This window comes from Mustelus asterias, chromosome 5 (genome assembly GCF_964213995.1).
Source record: "Mustelus asterias chromosome 5, sMusAst1.hap1.1, whole genome shotgun sequence".
Classification (NCBI taxonomy): domain Eukaryota; kingdom Metazoa; phylum Chordata; class Chondrichthyes; order Carcharhiniformes; family Triakidae; genus Mustelus; species Mustelus asterias.
In genome coordinates, this window is record NC_135805.1 from 86,445,182 (window position 1) to 86,464,573 (window position 19,392).

General features: G+C 42.3%; 1 protein-coding gene across 2 annotated transcripts in view; it reads left to right on the plus strand.

Annotated features, from left to right (window-relative positions):
- trim54 (tripartite motif containing 54) overlaps nucleotides 1–19,392 on the plus strand; it is a 69,126-nt gene that overhangs the window by 28,452 nt on the left and 21,282 nt on the right. For both annotated transcript variants that reach the window (XM_078212956.1, XM_078212957.1), the window contains 3 exons: nucleotides 14,178–14,411; nucleotides 14,515–14,537; nucleotides 16,467–16,591. In XM_078212956.1, the coding sequence (XP_078069082.1) occupies nucleotides 14,178–14,411; nucleotides 14,515–14,537; nucleotides 16,467–16,591 (382 nt within the window). The remainder of the gene's footprint in view (nucleotides 1–14,177; nucleotides 14,412–14,514; nucleotides 14,538–16,466; nucleotides 16,592–19,392) is intronic.

Sequence of the window (19,392 nt, forward strand, 5' to 3'; positions counted from 1 at the left end):
ATGTTTTAGTGCTACAATCTCTATGTTAGGAAGTTTCCCCTCTGTGCAGGCAAGTAAAATGTTTATTACCAATAGAGGGCGACCTTGTCCTGGGTAAAATCTCAACAAACTTCTAGCAGGTGCCGAGTCCAGATGTAAAATTGGATCCTGTGAGAGCTGTTCCCGTGGGAAGGTGAAACTTTGGATATTGCAGAACTACAAATTCCGAGAAATACTAGAATGAGTAACATAGAGTCATAGAGGTTTACAGCATGGAAACAGGCCCTTCAGCCCAACTTGTTCATGCCACCCTTTTTTTTTGTAAACCCCTAAGCTAGAGGGTAGTGAATCTCTGGAATTCTCTGCCCATTGAAGTGGTGGAGGCTTCCTCGTTGAATATGTTTAAATCACGGGTAGATCGTTTTCTGATCGATAAGGGAATTAGGGGATATGGGGAGCAGGCGGGTATGTGGAACTGATTCGCTTCAGATCAGCCATGATCTTGTTGAATGGCGGGGCAGGCTCGAAGGGCCAGATGGCCTACTCCTGCTCCTATTTCTTATGTTCTAATCCCAATTGCCCGCATTTGGCCCATATCCCTCTATACCCATTGTACCCATGTAACTGTCTAAATGCTTTTTAAAGGACCCGGTAACATCCTAGTAAATCTTTTCTGCACTCTTTCTAGTTTAATAATATCCTTTCTAAAATAGGGTGACCAGAACTGTACACAGTATTCCAAGTGTGGCCTTACCAATGTCTTGTACAACTTCAACAAGACACCCAACTCCTGTATTCAATGTTCTGACCAATGAAACCAAGCATGCTGAATGTCGTCTTCACCACTCTGTCCACCTGTGACCCCGCTTTCAAGGAACAAAGAACAAAGAACAATACAGCACAGGAACAGGCCCTTCGGCCCTCCAAGCCCACGCCGCTCCCCGGTCCAGGATTGAATCCTGAATCCAGGATCCCCGCCCAATTTTCCAGCCTATCTACATACCAATATCCTATCCACCGAGCTGTCCCTCACAGCTACGATGCTTTGTTCATTACAACCTATTAACTCACCCCCACCCCCCCATTCCAGACCATGTGATCTCCAGGGAGAGGCGAAAACCCAGAGTGAAAAACCCCAGGGCCAATATGGGGAAAAAAATCTGGGAAATTCCTCTCCGACCCCCTAAGGCGATCGAAACGAGTCCAGGAGATCACAATGGCCCCGATCGGAAAATGCTTCCCAACCCTAGTCATTTCCACTTCCACGAACACCATATGAATTCCCTGCCCCCGAGACAGGTTCCCAACTATCCGCAGTCTCTCTCTGTACTGGCACCAGCAAGATGATCATAGAATGAAGCCTTGAAACGAGAAACCAGGAACAATTAGCCCGCGCCGCTCCCTGGTCCAAACTAGACCACTCTTTTGTATCCCTCCATTCCCACTCCGTTCATATAGCTGTCTAGATAAGTCTTAAACGTTCCCAGTGTGTCCGCCTCCACCACCTTGCCCGGCAACACATTCCAGGCCCCCACGACCCTCTGTGTGAAATATGTCCTTCTGATATCTGTGTTAAACCTCCCCCCCTTCACCTTGAACCTATGACCCCTCGTGAACGTCACCACCGACCCGGGGAAAAGCTTCCCACCGTTCACCCTATCTGTGCCTTTCATAATTTTATACACCTCTATTAAGTCTCCCCTCATCCTCCGTCTTTCCAAGGAGAACAACCCCAGTTTCCCCAATCTCTCCTCATAACCAAGCCCCTCCATACCAGGCAACATCCTGGTAAACCTCCTCTGTACTCTCTCCAAAGCCTCCACGTCCTTCTGGTAGTGTGGCGACCAGAACTGGACGCAGTATTCCAAATGCGGCCGAACCAACGTTCTATACATCTGCAACATCAGACCCCAACTTTTATACTCTATGCCCCGTCCTATAAAGGCAAGCATGCCATATGCCTTCTTCACCACCTTCTCCACCTGTGACGTCACCTTCAAAGATCTGTGGACTTGCACTCCCAGGTCCCTCTGCGTCTCTACACCCTTTATGGTTCTTCCATTTATCGTGTAGCTCCTCCCTACATTATTCCCACCAAAATGCATCACTTTGCATTTATCAGGATTGAACTCCATCTGCCATTTCCTTGCCCAAATTTCCAGCCTATCTATATCCTTCTGTAGCCTCTGACAATGTTCCTCACTATCTGCAAGTCCTGCCAGTTTTGTGTCGTCCGCAAACTTACTGATCACCCCAGTTACTCCTTCTTCCAGATCATTTATATAAATCACAAACAGCAGAGGTCCCAATACAGAGCCCTGCGGTACACCACTAGTCACAGGCCTCCAGCCGGAAAAAGACCCTTCCACTACCACCCTCTGTCTTCTATGACCAAGCCAGTTCTCCACCCATCTAGCCACCTCCCCCTTTATCCCATGGGATCCAACCTTTTTCACTAGCCTACCATGAGGGACTTTGTCAAACGCTTTACTAAAGTCCATATAGACAACATCCACGGCCCTTCCTTCGTCAACCATTTTGGTCACTTCTTCAAAAAACACCACCAGGTTCGTGAGGCATGACCTCCCTCTCACAAAACCATGTTGACTATCGTTAATGAGTTTATTCCTTTCTAAATGCGCATACATCCTATCTTTAAGAATCTTCTCCAACAACTTCCCCACCACGGACGTCAAGCTCACCGGCCTATAATTACCCGGGTTATCCTTCCTACCCTTCTTAAATAACGGGACCACATTGGCTATCCTCCAATCCTCTGGGACCTCACCTGTGTCCAGTGACGAGACAAAGATTTGCGTCAGAGGCCCAACGATTTCACCTCTCGTCTCCCTGAGCAGCCTTGGATAGATTCCATCAGGCCCTGGGGAGCTATGAACATGTACCTCTAGATCTTTGGGGAAAGTTACAGAGGTAACTCTCCCCAACACCCTACCATTGACTGAGTAAGTCCTGCCCTGGTTCAATCTACCAAAATGCATCACCTTGCATTTATCTAAATTAAACTCCATCTGCCATTCGTCAGCCCACTGGCCCAATTGACCAAGATCCCGTTGCAATCGGAGATAACTTTCTTCACTATCCACTATGCCACCAATCTTGGTGTTATCTGCTGCCTCTCTCTCCCTCCAGCCTATCTAGAGGACCCATGGGTCTAGGCTTTTTGTCCACACATCGGGTGTGCAGAGTTGGGAGAATTCCAGGCTATACAAGGCTCACTTATAAAAATGTCTGACTGTCAGATTTTCATTCTGGGGTGGGGAGCTTTTTAGGGGTCAGGGTGGGCAAGTCTGGAATGGGTTCAAAGGATGCCTGCTGCAGAGGCAGGCTGGGCGAATGGCCTGCCACTGTGCACTGTATCAAAGTCATTTATAAAAATATATTAAACAGGTCTCCAGCACTCACCCAACATGCTCCCCATGCCCAACCCATGCCACCTCATGCCCTTTACCCACCCATGTCCTCATAACCTCCATGCCAAGTTATAACTCCACTCATCACCCATAGTGTTTTATAGCCCTATGCCAGCTTAGTGTCAACTCATGGCAACTAGTGTCCCCCAACAACCACCCTTAGCACTTGCACCTACCATTCCAACTCACCAATAGCCACCATGGACTGACCTCAGGATTAATGCTGAGATTAAATAAAGTTTCAAGTGTCTGCTGATAATTTATTTTTAAAAACACTGTCATTGATAATGACACTTTTATTACATACAAATTCCTTCATCTACATCCCTTATGACAAGAAAACATTCAATTGCATAATCCATCATTAAAAAGGAGCATTGGAATTAATAGTCCAATTTTAAAGGGTACACTTTTGAGGTCTCACTAAAACTGAAATGGTAGATACCTTACTGTATTAACGGACCTTTGTAAAATCAATCATATAGCACTAATTCTGTAATGATAACCCTAAGTCAATAGAGTGAAGGAGCAAGCAATCATTTTTAAAGCAATCCCGATAGTTTTTTTTTCTAGAGTTAAAAGGCAGGGGTTTTTAAAGCCATAACAGCTTGATACTCACTTTGACAATTTATCTTGGTGCTTTTGACAGTTGTTTCTGATCATTCGAATGGATTTATGCACTTTTTATGTACATTCATGCCTAATTTTGGTACTTCCAAAGGGCACTTTACCTCTCCCAATGGGACCTCCCCTCTCCCAAAGGGCATCTTACCTCTCCCAAAAGGTAGCTTACATCCCCCAAAGCTATCCCCATCTCCAAAGTGGTACCTTATCTCTCCAAAAGAAGTTAAACCTGCACTTGCTGGGTTTCAGATACATTTCACATCAAGATCACACATGAGAGGAAGCAGCTGCTGATTTCTAGGGACAGCTGCCTCTCCAAAATGCACGTGTGTAAATTAGGACCCGCGCTTGTTCCCAATCCCGCAGAAATGGTAGGTGCAAGTTTCAGGGTTGGGACTTTGGACGTCTTCCACCATTTTTGCCATGATGGAGGTGCTCTCCATCATGCCAAAAATTAGGCCATGGAATTCAAAGAAATCATAAAAGAACTTGTGCAGGTGTATTCTGCTTCCAAGAATAAGCCAGTGAAATCAGCTGGCTAACTTACACATCATTCCTGAGTAGAAAATGAGCAGCTGATGTTGTAAAATGGCCTGTTAAATAGTCATATCTTGCCTGGAAAATTATCTGAATTAACTCTAAGCAGAACATGTGCTCCTAAGTGAAGTATTGCCAGCTGCCATGATGATATCTAGAAGTCACCAGTATTGCATTGTTACAGAGGGATACAAATAGGTCTTATCTTGTTTGCTGATAAGCTGAGTACAGAAGCATTATGGTTTTGCTACAAAGTCAACTGTACTCTCTATATTAGTTTGTGGGATGTAGGCATTACTAGCTTGGCCAATGTGATTGACAATCTCTAATTGCTCTTGAGAAGAAGGTGATGCGTTGCCTTCTTGAACCACTGCAGTCCATGTGATGAAGGTAAACCCACAGTGTTGTTAGGGTCAAAGTTCCAGGACTTTGAACCAGCAACAAGGAAGAAAAGGCATTACTTGAGGTTCAAGTCTACTGATAAACCAATGGCGTTCTAACAGTCCACAATTCCTGAAAACAAGCTGAACCAAGTATTAATATTTGAAATGGAAACTGTTTTGCAGGTTAACTTCCCTAAAATGGGAGTATCAAACCTCCAGGCTACAATGTCAAGGCAACTCACTTTTCAGTAATACTTTCGTTTATCATTTCTACTTTGGTCACTTTGGAATTTTGCAAGTTTGGAGGTTTGAAAGATACTGTTCTTTGGTTGCTTTATTGGTGGATAAATCCTAAATCAAAACATCGAGGTCCGTCAGTATCTGCAGAATTAGATATTTTCAGATTAGTGGGGGAAATGATTTAGTGTTATACATAGCCTGTAAGTCTCTGTTATTTGCAGTTAAGTTGTCCATAATGATAATGAATGTGGGCATTTCTAATTTAAAGGAAGCTTGTCAGTCACTGCATTTGTGCTGAAATCTGGTCTGTAAATCAGTACAGCGCTGATTCTTTGCTGGGGCCTGTTCCATATCACCAAGGGGTAGAAAAAGGTTAAATCTGTCATTTGAATAAAGGGAAAATTACTGCTCACCAAATTTGGAAATTAAGAAAGCAACAAGATCTGTTTCTATGAGGACAACAAATTAAATTTCCAGTTCATCTCCTCCTTCCTGCTCTAATTCTGGCCGTTTAATTCCCTTGTTCTGCAGTTATAGTGTAACTTCGAAATTTAGCATTTGATTGTAAAATTACTTTTCCTATTGTAATTGTAAACTTTGACATGCAAATTTCAATTTTTTTGCTATTTTTGAACTTCATTTGATTTTCCATATGAATTGTTTAATATGCTTCAAGGGGTGAATTTTACACATCCTCAGCTCCATATCTGAAGGCGGGGAGGCAAGTAAAAATAAAGTAGGTGGCCGTTCCCGCCCGCCGCCTTCCCGCCCCCCCCATATTACAGAGAAGGCGTAGGCAGTCTGTCTGCCCTCAAGCCCATCGAGGCCCTTAAGTGGGCAATAATATATGTGGCGGGATAAGGTTGGGGAAAGTTGAGTAGCCCAGTGTGTTTCACTGCACGGGCTAAAGGTAGGCAAGAGGAGGGCCCGACTCCCTTGGGGGATCCCCTGTGCTTTCATCCTGAAGATCGGGCCTCTCCCCAGTCCTTTGAAACCTAAACTTCCAGCCGCCTCCTCCCCCTCACTGGGGTTACAAAACATATAGGTGGGATTGGGAAGGGTTCTCTTTCAGAGAGTTGGTGCAGACTTGATGGGCCAAATGGCTTACTTCTGCACTGTAGGGATTCTATGGTTCTAACTGAAATTTAGTGAAATATTTACGACCTGAATAGAATCATAGAACGGCAACAACATGGAAAGAGGCCGTTTGGCCCACCATGTCTGTGCTAGATCTTTAAGAGCAACTCAGCTAGTCCAACCTCCCATCCTTCCTCCATAGCCCCGCAAATGCTTCATCTTCAGGTTCCTATTGAATTCCCTTTTTGAAGCCATTATTGATTCTACCTCCATCACCTTTTCAGTCAGTGCATTCTAGGACCCTTAACCACTGCTGCATAAAAAGGTTTTTTCTCATGGCACTGTTGGTTCTTTCGCCATTCATCTTATATTGCTGTCCTCTGGTTTTCAACCCTTACACAAATGGAAACAGATTTTTAAAGGATTCATTTATGGGACGTGGACACCGCTGGCTAGGCCAGCATTTATTACCCATCCCTAATTGCCCTTGAGAAGATGGTGGCGGTGAGCTGCCTTCTTCAACTACTGCAATCCATGTGGTGTACATACACCCAGAGTGCTGTTAGGGAAGGATATATCACCAATATATATTTCCAAGTCAGGATGGTGAGTGGCTTGAAGGGGAATTTCCAGGTGGTGGTGTTCTCATCCATCTGCTGCCCTTGTCCCTCTAGGTGGCAGCGGTTGTGGGTTTTAAATGTGCTGTCTAAGGAGCCTTGATGAGTTCCTGCAGTATATAGAATCCCTACAGTGCAGAAGGAGGCCATTTGGCCCATTGACAGTGACAGCAATCCCACCCCAGACCCTATCCCCACAATCCCACATATTTACCCCACTAATCACTCAACCCTACACATCCTGGGACACTATGGGCAATTTAACATGGCCAATCAACCTAACCCGCACATCTTTGGAGTGTGGGAGGAAACCGGAGCACCCGAAGGAAACCCACTCAGACACGGGGAGAACATGCAAACTCCACGCAGACAGTGACCCGAGCTTGGAATTGAACCCAGGTCCCTGGAGCTGTGAGGCAGCAGTGCTAGCCACTGTGCCACTGTGCTGCGTGGTTCTAGTGATGAGGGACTTCAATTACTTGGAAGCTAATCATGTGGTGTGTACCATCTTGTAGATGTGTACTGATGTGTACTCCATTTTGTAGATGGTACACATCAAAATGCTGCTGCAGTCCATCAGTGGTGGAGGGAGTGGATATTTGTGGGTGGGGTGCCAACCAATCAGGCTGCTTTATCCTGGATGATGTCGATTTTCTTGGTGGTATTGGAGCTGCACTCATCCAGGCAAGTGGAGGGTGTTCCATCACACTCCTGACTTGTGCCTTGTAGATGGTGGACAGGTTTTGGGGAGTCAGAAGGTGAGTTACTTGCCACAGGATTCCTAACCTCTGACCTGCTCTTGTAACCATAATATTTATGTGACTAGTCCAGTTAAGTTTCTGGTCAATGGTAATCACCAGGATGTTGATTGTGGGGGATTCTGTGATGATAATGCCATTGAATGTCAAGGGCTGGTGGTTAGATTCTCCCTTGTTGGAGCTGATCATTACCCAGAATTTAAGTGGTGTGGATGTTAAGTGCCACTTGTCAGACCAAGTCTGGATATTGATCAGGCCTTGCTGCATTTGGACATGGTCTGCTTCTTTATATCTCTATCTGTCCTGACTGGACCTCCCATGATTTTGAACACCTCCATCAAATCTCTCCTCAACTTTCTCTTCTATTAGAACATCCTTCGTTTCCAAGTAATTGAAGTCCCTCATCACTGGAACCATTCTTCTCAGCACCCTCTCTAATGCTTTCACCATCTTCCTCAAATGTGGTGTCCAGAATGGTACACAATACTCCAGTCAAATCAATGTTTTATAACAGTTCATCATAGAACTAGAGGGCACAACCTCAGGCTAAAGGGACGATCCTTTAAAACAGAGATGCGGAGGAATTTCTTCAGCCAGAGAGTGATGAATCTGTGGAACTCTTTGCTGCAGAAGGCTGTGGCGGCCAGGTCATTGAGTGTCTTTAAGACAGAGATAGATAGGTTCTTAATTATTAAGGGGATCAGAAGTTATGGGGAAAAGGCAGGAGAATGGGAAAAAAAATCAGCCATGATTGAATGGCGGAGCAGACTCGATGGGCCGAGTGGCCTAATTCTGCTCCTATGTCTTATGGTCTAACTCCTTGCTTTTGTACTCTGTATCTGCTTAATAAAGCCCACAATTCTATATGCTTTTTAACCAATTTCTCAACCCTTCCTGCTACCTTAAATAGTTTGTGCGCATATGCTCCCGGTTTCTCTGTTCCCGCTTTCCCTTTGCAATGGAATCCTTTATTTTATAATGCCTATTCTCATTCTTTCTACCAAGATGCATTACTTCACACTTTTTTCTACATTAAATTTCATCTGCCATGTATCTGCTGATTCCACCAGCTTTCTATGTCCTTTAAGAGCTATCACTATCCTTCTCACAGTCATTATACTTGCAAGTTTTTGAGTTATCTGAAAATTTTGAAATTGTGCTCTCTGCACCCATGTCTAGATCATTGATGTATATCAAGAAAAGCAGTGGTCTTCCTTTAAGCTCCTGGAGAGCCCCACTGTACACTTACATCTGGTAAAAGGAAACCATTCATCGCTACCCTGTTTTCTGTCACCCAGCCAACATGGTATCTATGCTGCCACTGCCTCTTTTGTTTCATGATAGATCTATCAATCAGAAGTGATTTAAACAACAGCGTAGTTATGGTTTGACATGCACTGCCTGCGAGTGTGGTGGAAGCAGCTGCAATTGAAGCATTCAGAAGGCGATTAGACTGCTATCTGACGAGGAAGAATGTGCAGGATTGTGGGGAGAAAGTGGGGGGGTTAGCAATAGGTGAGTTGCTCACTCAGAAAGCTGGTGCAAACGTGATGGGCCAAATGGCCTCCTCCTTTGCCATAACAATTCTGTGACATACGTGAATCTGTGAAACCCACACCTCCAAGGAAGACTGACTGGAATGCGTACCTTAGACTGTTCAGCCAACTTGATTTATTTTATTTCTATATTCACTAGTGTTTAATTAGTAATGTGAAGCACTGATTAACGTGTCTGCAATAAATTTCCAACTGCGCAATTTTAAGTCATTTTGTTTGGAAACATGAATTGGATGAATCTCTAAGTGTAGAACTCCTGACATACAACTGGTCTTTGTAACTCAGTGTGGTTGCATGATGTTGAATTTGCATTTTATAATGTCCAGCACAACATTTGAGGATCTGTTGTACTCCATTCTAAATGCAAGTTATTTATTTTAATAAAGTGTATTTTATGACCTTGGGATTTCCTAAAACATTTTGAAAGCAATTAAGTATTTTTAAATTTGCAGTCACTGCTGTAATGGAGAGAAATTGCATTGTGAATTGTGATACGTTCCATTATTAAACTTGCCAGTGAGCACAAAACTGATTGCTCAGTTTGATGGATGATGTGCTGAGTACATACAATATCTGAGAGTCAGGTAATACACATTCTGGACTCTAAAGCTGCTTCTGAGCATCGCTGCACTAATGTATACACACAAAATGCATAATCAAGCTTGAATTCTGTTCCAGACAAACCCAGAATGTCCAATGTGTATAGCCAATATAATCTGCCTGATATAAAGCATGTTGACTCCAAACCTCAAGAGTAACATGACTGACTTGTGCTCAGAACCTGATGGTGAGTTTTCAGCCTCATCAAAGATCAGCTTGAACAAAGAATTCTAAATTACTTTCCACTTGTGGGACTGGTTACATCTTACAAGGATGCAATTTAAAGTTAGCCATCAAGCTCCTTGTCTAATTTCAACGTCTAGCACTAGATAGTGAGTGCGTTTAGCAATTGGGGAGAATGGAAGATCAAAACTGGGCAAAATGTTGACCTCCCATGTTGTCTGTACATGAACTTTCTAGTTGGGTCACTGGATAGCAGCTGCAAAAGTGTTGCATTTCAAATATTTTCTTTCCATAATAGTTTTTGGTCAAGGTCATGAAATTCAAAATCCAATAACCATTATTGTACTTGTAAAGGCGTTATTAACAAATTGACTGCTCCAATAAATCCAAAATATGTATTGGAGAGAAAAATAATTGAATTTTTGCAAAAGTCAAATGGGTGTCATCTTTTATTTCAATGCAATCTAATAAAAATCTCCCGAAATATACACTGTTGGGTTTATGAGCCTGTTAAACCGAGCATTGCCTCTGCACTTGCCATTTCATTTCTTGTGCCTTCAATTTTGTGAGTAAACTGGGATACATAAAAAGTTCCCATTTATTTACTGGAAAATCTAGATAGACCAACATTCAAGATACTTTGTGGTGATTCTGTGCACATCTGGTTCTTTACAATGTTGCACAATAAACACCATTAGTAGGGGTGTAGCAACATTGGTACAACAGTGTGAAATATTGAATTATGTGTAACTTTGGCCGGAGTCTATGCAGTTCACTGCTCTCCCCCTCTGTGTAAAAGTTGCGTGAACTTCCTTGATACTTCAATTTGTAACGGCTTATTGGATAGATAATGCGGACCAGAAGTCCTGAGGTTTGATTTAAGCTCCGTGCTGAGTTGACTGATCACAGCTGGATGGCTGTCGAGGTGCTACACTTGGACTCAGTGCATTGGATCAGGCAGAACAAATAGCTGCCCGATTCCCACTTCTGATTACTGCTTAGTGGATCCTGCTGGTAATTTTATGAAACACCTAATGCAATTAATGGCAAATTCAGAAGATTAATTAGCATTATCAAATAAAAAGTTAGAAACATACAGCTTGACATAAAAGGTTAGAAATATGGTTGCTGTATTCGGATTGTTGCCAGGCTCCCAAGTGTAACAAGACAACTTTGAGTCTCTGTGAGTTGGGGTGTAGTCAGCCAGCCCACCTGCATTTCTAAACACTTATGGTCCGAGGACATTTTCATTTTTGAGAAGGAACTTGCTTTTTTGTGAAAGAAAGAAAATTGTTTTCAGACCCAGTTGAATATTCTTTAAATTACTGTTAGTTCAGACACTTATTCAACCATTTGTCAGCTATCTTTACAGCCATAGGTTGAGTCCAGCTTATGGTTGGGTTTCCTATAATTGCAACAAGGGTGCCGTCAAAATCTTAAGTAATCATATGAGATTGTGAGTACAATTATTTTAATCTATGTGTTTGCTATACAACAAGACTGTTGATTATGGTGCATTTAAAAGTTGCAAGTATTTTAAAACCTTATTGACATACCATGATTAGCTTTAGTCACCAGGGATATAGCCCTCATAAGCTGTGATTGGTTTGAATAATAAGCATGTATTAAAGAAGTATTCACAAGTTGTAGTCTCAAATCTATATTCTCTTGAGAATGATATTCTAGGATTTAAGGTTAGGATCCTAAGAGCTGATGTTGGGAAATTCCACAATAATTCATTCTGCTAAGACATACTTCAATGTATGTTCTACCCTAAGATAATTTTGTTAGGTTAAAGACTCCTGGGGGAGAGGACCTTTTATTTGAGGGCCCAGCCCAGAGTAACTCAACAACTGTGTTCCTTTAATGTTCGGAAATGTATTACAATTGAGATTCTAAGCTGGTATTAAATGCAGCGCAATAGATTAACCCTGCTGGAGGGAGGGAGGGTTGCTGGGTTTGTTTGGGGGCGGGGGGGGGGGGGGGGGGGGGGGGGGAGAGGAGGAGGGGTAAAGGTAGTGGAATCATCATCAATTTCATGTGTGTGGATGTCTAATGATCAGTGGATGACTTTGCTCCTAACGCCTTTATGGTTGAGTAACTAATATAAACCAATGGCCAGAATTTTATCATCTTCGACACCCCATGATGGGTTCTGAGGTTGTTGGGGAGTGAGGTGGGGGGGGGGGTGGGGGGAGAGAGACTGTAAAATTGCACAACTGAGATACCCTCCAGGATCCTGGCCTCCCTGGACTCAACTTTACACCAGGGCGGGCAGGATTTTGGACAGGAAACCCACCCTTGCTCCAATTAAGGCTCTTAAGTGGTCACTTAATGATGACTTAAGGATCCTTATCCTATCCAGCCTCAATTTTTAGGCTGGGGAGTAGATGATAGATCGAGGAAAAGTCTGAAATTGAGCAAAATTCAATATTAGGTGGGAAGGGGCTGGGGTTGGATGCCTCCATAAGAAGCCCACTTTTGACTGGGCACTTTCACCTTAGTACGTGGTAACCTCTGAAACACTCTATCCCCCCCCATCCCTGACCTATCTCTTGAGACCCCGATCAACCCCTTTTGATCCCCAAGGCTTTTCCTACCCACTCCACCTGACCCCACCACTTATCTTTCTTGCGGTTCCTGGCACACTTTCAGATAAGTAGCTGCAGTGCCTCTATGGATGATATTGGAATAGTGTAGGTTAGATGGGCTTTAGATTGGTTTCATTGGTCGGCGCAACATCAAGGGCCGAAGGGCCTGTATTGCGCTGTAATGGTCTATGTTCTATGTTCTAGCCACTACTACGCTGTTCCTGGAGTGAGTGGAAAGGTATTAGCCAATCTGATTGGCAGCAGCTTTCCAAGACATGACTTCCTCCAGGTGACAGGCAGAAGCCCTGCTTTCTGCCAATCAACGCTCCTTGGAATGTGAAATGGCATTGGGCCCACTGGAGTCAGTAGGAATGTGTTCCCCCTCCATCCTGAAAATTCAGGCCTATGACTTGTAAAAACAAGCAATTACATTGAAGGTGCAATGGGAAATATACTTGTAACTTTCAGAATTTGTGCCATAAATATGTTGTGTTGTGTGCTGTATGTATGTTTGTGTTGTGTACTATATGTATGTTTGTGTTGTGTGCTACATGTATGTTTGTGTTGTGCTACATGTATGTTTGTGTTGTGTGCTACATGTGTGTTGTGTTTGCTATGTATGTTGTGTTGTGTGCTATATGTGTGTTGTGTTGTGTGCTATATGTGTGTTGTGTGCTATATGTGTGTTGTGTGCTATGTGTGTTGTGTGCTATGTGTGTTGTGTGCTATATGTGTGTTGTGTGCTATATGTGTGTTGTGTGCTATATGTGTGTTGTGTGCTATATGTGTGTTGTGTGCTATATGTGTGTTGTGTGCTATATGTGTGTTGTGTTGTGTGCTATTTGTGTTGTGTGCTATATGTATGTTGTGTTGTGTGCTATATGTATGTTGTGTTGTGTGCTGTGGGTTGTGTTGTGTGCTGTGGGTTGTGTTGTGTGCTGTATGTTGTGTTGTGTGCTGTATGTTGTGTTGTGTGCTGTATGTTGTGTTGTGTGCTATATGTCGTATTGTGTGCTGTGTTGTGTGCTATCTACATTGTGTTGTGTGCTATCTACATTGTGTTGTGTGCTATCTGTGTGTTGTGTGCTATCTGTGTGTTGTGTGCTATCTGTGTGTTGTGTGCTATCTGTGTGTTGTGTGCTATCTGTGTGTTGTGTGCTATCTGTGTGTTGTGTGCTATCTGTGTGTTGTGTGCTATCTGTGTGTTGTGTGCTATCTGTGTGTTGTGTGCTATCTGTGTGTTGTGTTGTGTGCTATCTGTGTGTTGTGTTGTGTGCTATCTGTGTGTTGTGTTGTGTGCTATCTGTGTGTTGTGTTGTGTGCTATCTGTGTGTTGTGTTGTATTCGCTGCAAGGTAATGGCTTTCTAGCTGTGACAACTCACATCAGGAGAGGAAGAAGAGTTTCTTGCAGATGTCTTTTACATAGTATCATTTGTGGAGTAGCAGGGGTTGAACACTTTGATAGGGAACACTTCCTAACACCAGAAAATGCAGTGGAACTTTTGTGGTTTTCTTTTAAAAGCCAGTTTTGTCTACTGCAATACTGTGGTCCACCTGTCTGCTCCTTCTATACTATCAACTGACTTTCATATGTTTGCAGGACAACAGCAGAAGCCAAAAACAACTCCTTTGTGAAAAGTTTGACGCCCTATATGCTATTCTAGAAGAGAGGAAAAAAGAAATGCTTCAATGTATTACCCGTGAGCAGGAGGAGAAAGTGCAATATGTGCGATCTCTGATGAGGCAGCATGGCGATCATCTGGAGGGGGCAAGCAAGCTGGTAGAAACAGCTCTGCAGTTTACCGAGGAACCTCAGATGGCAGTATTCCTGCAGGTCTGTGTATCATTTAGCCTGTCTTTCTAAAAAAAATTACACTATGATGGATTTTTCTAGTTTTATTTACAATCAAGGTCATTTTCTGTATTTCTCATTTCAGAGTACAAAGCAGCTGATTTCAAAGTAAGTCAATTTCAAGAGGTATGGAATTAAAAACACATCTTTGTTTCTATTGTAATTGTGGTCCAACAAGAATTATTTGAGTAAAAACTCTGATTTTCACAAATGAAGCACCTTACAGGCCCTTCAATTTCTTATATTACCTTCCAAACCTCTATCTTGTGCCGTCTTTCACAAAATCTCTCTCTCCTCTTCTCCAACACACTTGCTCACTCTCACATAATGTCCCTCTCTGTCTCTCACTCACAATCTCATATGTTCTGGCTTCAATAACTCCTCTTTCAGTGGAGTGTGAATGATTGAGCTGCAGTCTCACTGCAATGCTGACAACAGTAGGAATTTTGCCTCTGGTAAGCAGCTGTTCTTTCTTCAAACAGCAACTTCCTATCTACATGGTTCCACACATGCTTATTGCCTGAGAGACAGTACTTTCCATCTATGGGAGACTATGCATGTTTCCTACCAGAGGCAAAATTCCTACTGTTGGGCTTTTAAAATATCCTTCTCAGACTTTGTAATTAAAAAAAAAACCCAAATTAGAATTTCAAACAATTTCTCCACACCAACACATTTTCAGATGGAAGCAAATGTATATGAATAATGTTAAAAGAGAAGTGTAGTACTGGCAAAATGCATATCGATATGGGTGGCACGCTGCTACCTCACTGCGTCAGGTACCCAGGTTCAATTCTGACCTTGGGTCACTGTCTGTGCGGAGTTTGCACATTCTGTTTGGGCTGCCTCCGGGTGCTCCGGTTTCCTTCCACAGTCCAAAGATGTGTAGGTTAGGTGGATTAATCATGGTAAGTGTGTGGGGTTATGGGGATAGGGCAGGGGAGGGCCTGAGTAAGATACTTTGTCAGACAGTCAGTGCAGACTTAATGGGCCGAATGGCTTCCTTCTGCATTGTAGGGAAAAACAATGTATCCCCCTTCTACAATACTACAATAAATACTGAGAAAATACAGACACTGGTGATTGACCCTTAATAAAGCTATGTGATGCATTTCATAATTTAGTTAATTATAAATTAAGTCATTCAGAGGGGTTACACCGCTCCACAAGGATTTGGAAATTCCCTGAAAGACTTCACTTATAAATAAATAAGTTAATTAATGTACTAGATGTTCATATAGTTTTAAGCAACAATCACCATGCAGACATAACCAGCATTTTCCAGTCTGAAAGTGCATGAAAGTATTAACACAAAAATTGAGATAATGTACGTAAACATTGAAGCTTGAATTAGCTATTTGTCCATCCCAGATCAGTGCTGAATTAATATTTCATCTGGTTATATATTTCACAAAGACATTGGTTCATGATTATAAAGGGATGTTCAAAGCTTGAGATTTATCTGCTTGTCCGGGGCTCCATGCACAATCTCAGGTTATCTGGTTGGAAGGTAACTTCTCAGACCATTAGTCCAGGAGACTGTCGTCCCTCAAGAAAGAGGCTCCATCAAGTTGTCCAATGGTACTAAATTCAAATCAGTTTCCCACTTGGCTGTGGAGATTTCCTTGCTAAAAATCTGCACAATTACTGCCAATGTGGCTGTGTTTTGAAAAAATAAGGAATAAAAATTTATATGTTTAAAAATCAGTTTAAATTGGGTTTCCTTACTTTTCCTAACACCAACCACATCAATATCAAATTAATGTTATCTGCAAATGGAAGCAAGTAAATGAAAACCACAATATAACTGAGAAATGCACAGTTATGTCTGTAGCATATTATTTGCATCTATCATTTTAAATTCAATGCAATCATGATATCGCGAGATAGAAATTGCATTAAACAAAATGGAGAAATGTTGTACTTCAGCTCCACTTAAATCACAGAAATACCTTGATTACTGTTCCAATTGATTCTTAAATTTCAGTGTGCATGTCAACTTGTCTGTAATTATATTTCATTGCATGACTTTCGTAGAGTTATTGACACTTCAAAGGCGGCCCAGTTGGAGAGGACGGAGCCTGGGTATGAAAACATGGATCATTTTGTGGTCAATCTTGGAAGAGCCGAACAGGTGCTGCAAAGAATAAATTTCCAGTCAGGTATTTAGTGCAGTATTCTTTTATTTATTAGAATGGTTAGGGACCATTAACTTTATTGAAAACATAGAGGGTGGAATTTTACAGTCCCTCATGTTGCAGAACCTTCCAGGGCATCCGAAGTCAATGGAATTTTGAATGGCTCGCCACATTTTCCGTCTCTGTCCCTGTCCCCACAGCAACTTGGCCATAAAATTCCATCCCTGCTCCTGTACTTGAATCCTCTCGCTATGAAGATCATCACACCATTTGTCTTTACTGCCTGCTGCACCTGTATGCTTACTGTACGAGGACACCTAGTTCTCATTACACATTTTCCCCCCTCAATCTATAGCCACTTAGATAATCTGCCTTCCTATTTTTTTGCTACCAAAGTGGATATCCTCACATTCACATTATACTGCATTTGCCCACTCACTCAGCCTGTCCAAACCACGCTGAAGCATCATTGGCTCTATTCTCTCTCCACAGATGGTCTCAGACTTGCTGAGAATTTCCAGCATTTTCTGTTTTTGTCTCTCTGAAGCATCTCTGCATCCTCCTCACAGCTCACCCTCCCATCCAGCTTAGTGTGATCTGCAAATATGGAGATAGTACATTTAGTCACTCATCTAAATCATTAATATACATTGTGAATAGCTGGGGTCTCAGCATTGATCTCTGCAGTACCTCACGAGTCACTGCCTGCCATTTGGAAAATGACTCTGTTTCCTGTCTGCCAACCAGTTTTCTATCCATCTCAATACACTACCCCGAATTCCATGTGCTTTAATTTTACACACTAATCTCTTATGTTGAAATTTGTAGAAAGTTTTCTGGCCATCCAAATAAACCACATCCACTGGCTCCCCCTCATCATCTCTACTTGTTACATCCTCAATAACTTTGTGTAGATTTGTCAAGCATGATTTCCCTTTCATAAGTCCAAGCTGACTTTGTCCGATCCTGCCACTTTTTTCTAAGTGTTGTGCTATTAAATCTTTTATAATGGACTCTAGCATTTCCCCACTACTGACGTCAAGCTGATTAGTCTATATTCTCTGTTTTCTCTCGCTACTTCCCTTTTTAAATAGTGGGGTTACATTAGCTATCCTCTAATCCATAGGAACTGTTTCAGAGTCTATAGAATCTTGGAAGATGACCATGAATGCTTTTACCACTTCCTTAAAGGGATGTAGATTATCAGGCCCCGGGGATTTATTGGCCTTCATCCCATAAATTTCTCCAACACAGTTTCCCTACTAATACTGATTTCCTTCAGTTCCTCCCTCTCACTAAACCCTGTGTTCCCCAACTGGGTAAGAAGTCTAACAACAGGTTAAAGTCCAACCGGTTTATTTGGTAGCAAAAGCCACTAGCTTTTGGAACGCTGTTCCTTCGTCAGGTGGGTGGGAGTTCTGATCACAAACCTCCCACCCACCTGACGAAGGAACAGCATTCCGAAAGCTAGTGGCTTTTGCTACCAAATAAACCTGTTGGACTTTAACCTGGTGTTGTTAGACTTCTTACTGTGTTTACCCCAGTCCAACGCCGGCATCTCCGCATCATGTTCCCCAACTGGTACATTGTTTGTATCCTCCTTTGTGAAGACAGAAACAAAGTAGGTATTTAGTTTGTCAGCCATTTCTTTGTTTCCCATTATAAATTACTCTGCTTCTGACTGTAAGAGACATATATTTGTCTTCACCAATCTTTTTCTCTTCACATACCTATAGAAGCTTTTACAGTCAGTTTTTTTATGTTCCCCGCAAGCTTATTCTCGTAAGCTATTTTACCCTTCTTTATCAATCCCTTTGTGCACCTTTGCGGAATTCTAAACTGCTCCCAATCTTCGTGTCTGTTGTTTTTTCAGGCCAATTTGCATGCCTCTTTCTGGATCTAATAATATCTCTATTTTCCCTTGTAAGCCATGGTTTGGCCATCTTTCCTGTTTTGTTTTTTGCTCCAGACAGGAATGAACAATTGTTGGAGTTCACCCATGCCCCCTTTGAAAGTTTGTCATTGCCTGTCCACCGTCATTCCTTTAAGTAACATTCCCCAATCCATCATAGCCAACCCGCGCCTCATACCGTTGTAGTGTCATTTTATTTAGATTCAGTGGAGCAGAAGCAGGAAATCTTGCTTGGCAGCTCAACCACACGTGCTCTTGTTCCTTGATTTTCACTTGTGTTCTGCAATTTGCCCTGCAATATAAATAGGTAGACTTCGGGAACCCCAACATACATCAGAACAGCACTACTTGAACTGATTTTCCAATGTTAAAAGGAGCACTGGATATCTATGTTTTCTGGATATATGTGCAAATATGGATGTAAAGTCATGGATGAGGAGAAGGCTCATTGTAGTCAAATAAAGAGGCAGATTATTTTTCCCAAATGAATGTTTGCCGTGTGTTAGTGGGGATACACGCACCAGATATTCAGTCTAATCCTTTACTGGATGGAGCTTTTCTGTGCATTTTTCATTCAAACGCTTCATAGATTTTGTTGTTTGTTCCTATCTGCATCACTTAGTTGCTGTGTTGTCAGATATCCATTAGATATCATATATAGAAGGCTATTTAGTGTAATTCTTTCAGACCATTTTCAGTCAAAGAGTAAAAACAACCTAATAGAACACATTATTGAACAAATCTTTTTTGCTCTGAATGGGAATATCCGATGACATATCTTCTCTGTTAGTTAAAGAAAGTGCAGCCTGATCTACATGCAAAGCTGCATAGGAATATTGGAACAGGCTTAGGTCATTTCGACCCTTGAGTGTTTTCTGCCATTCTTTATCTCAATTTCATTTACCTAACTGTG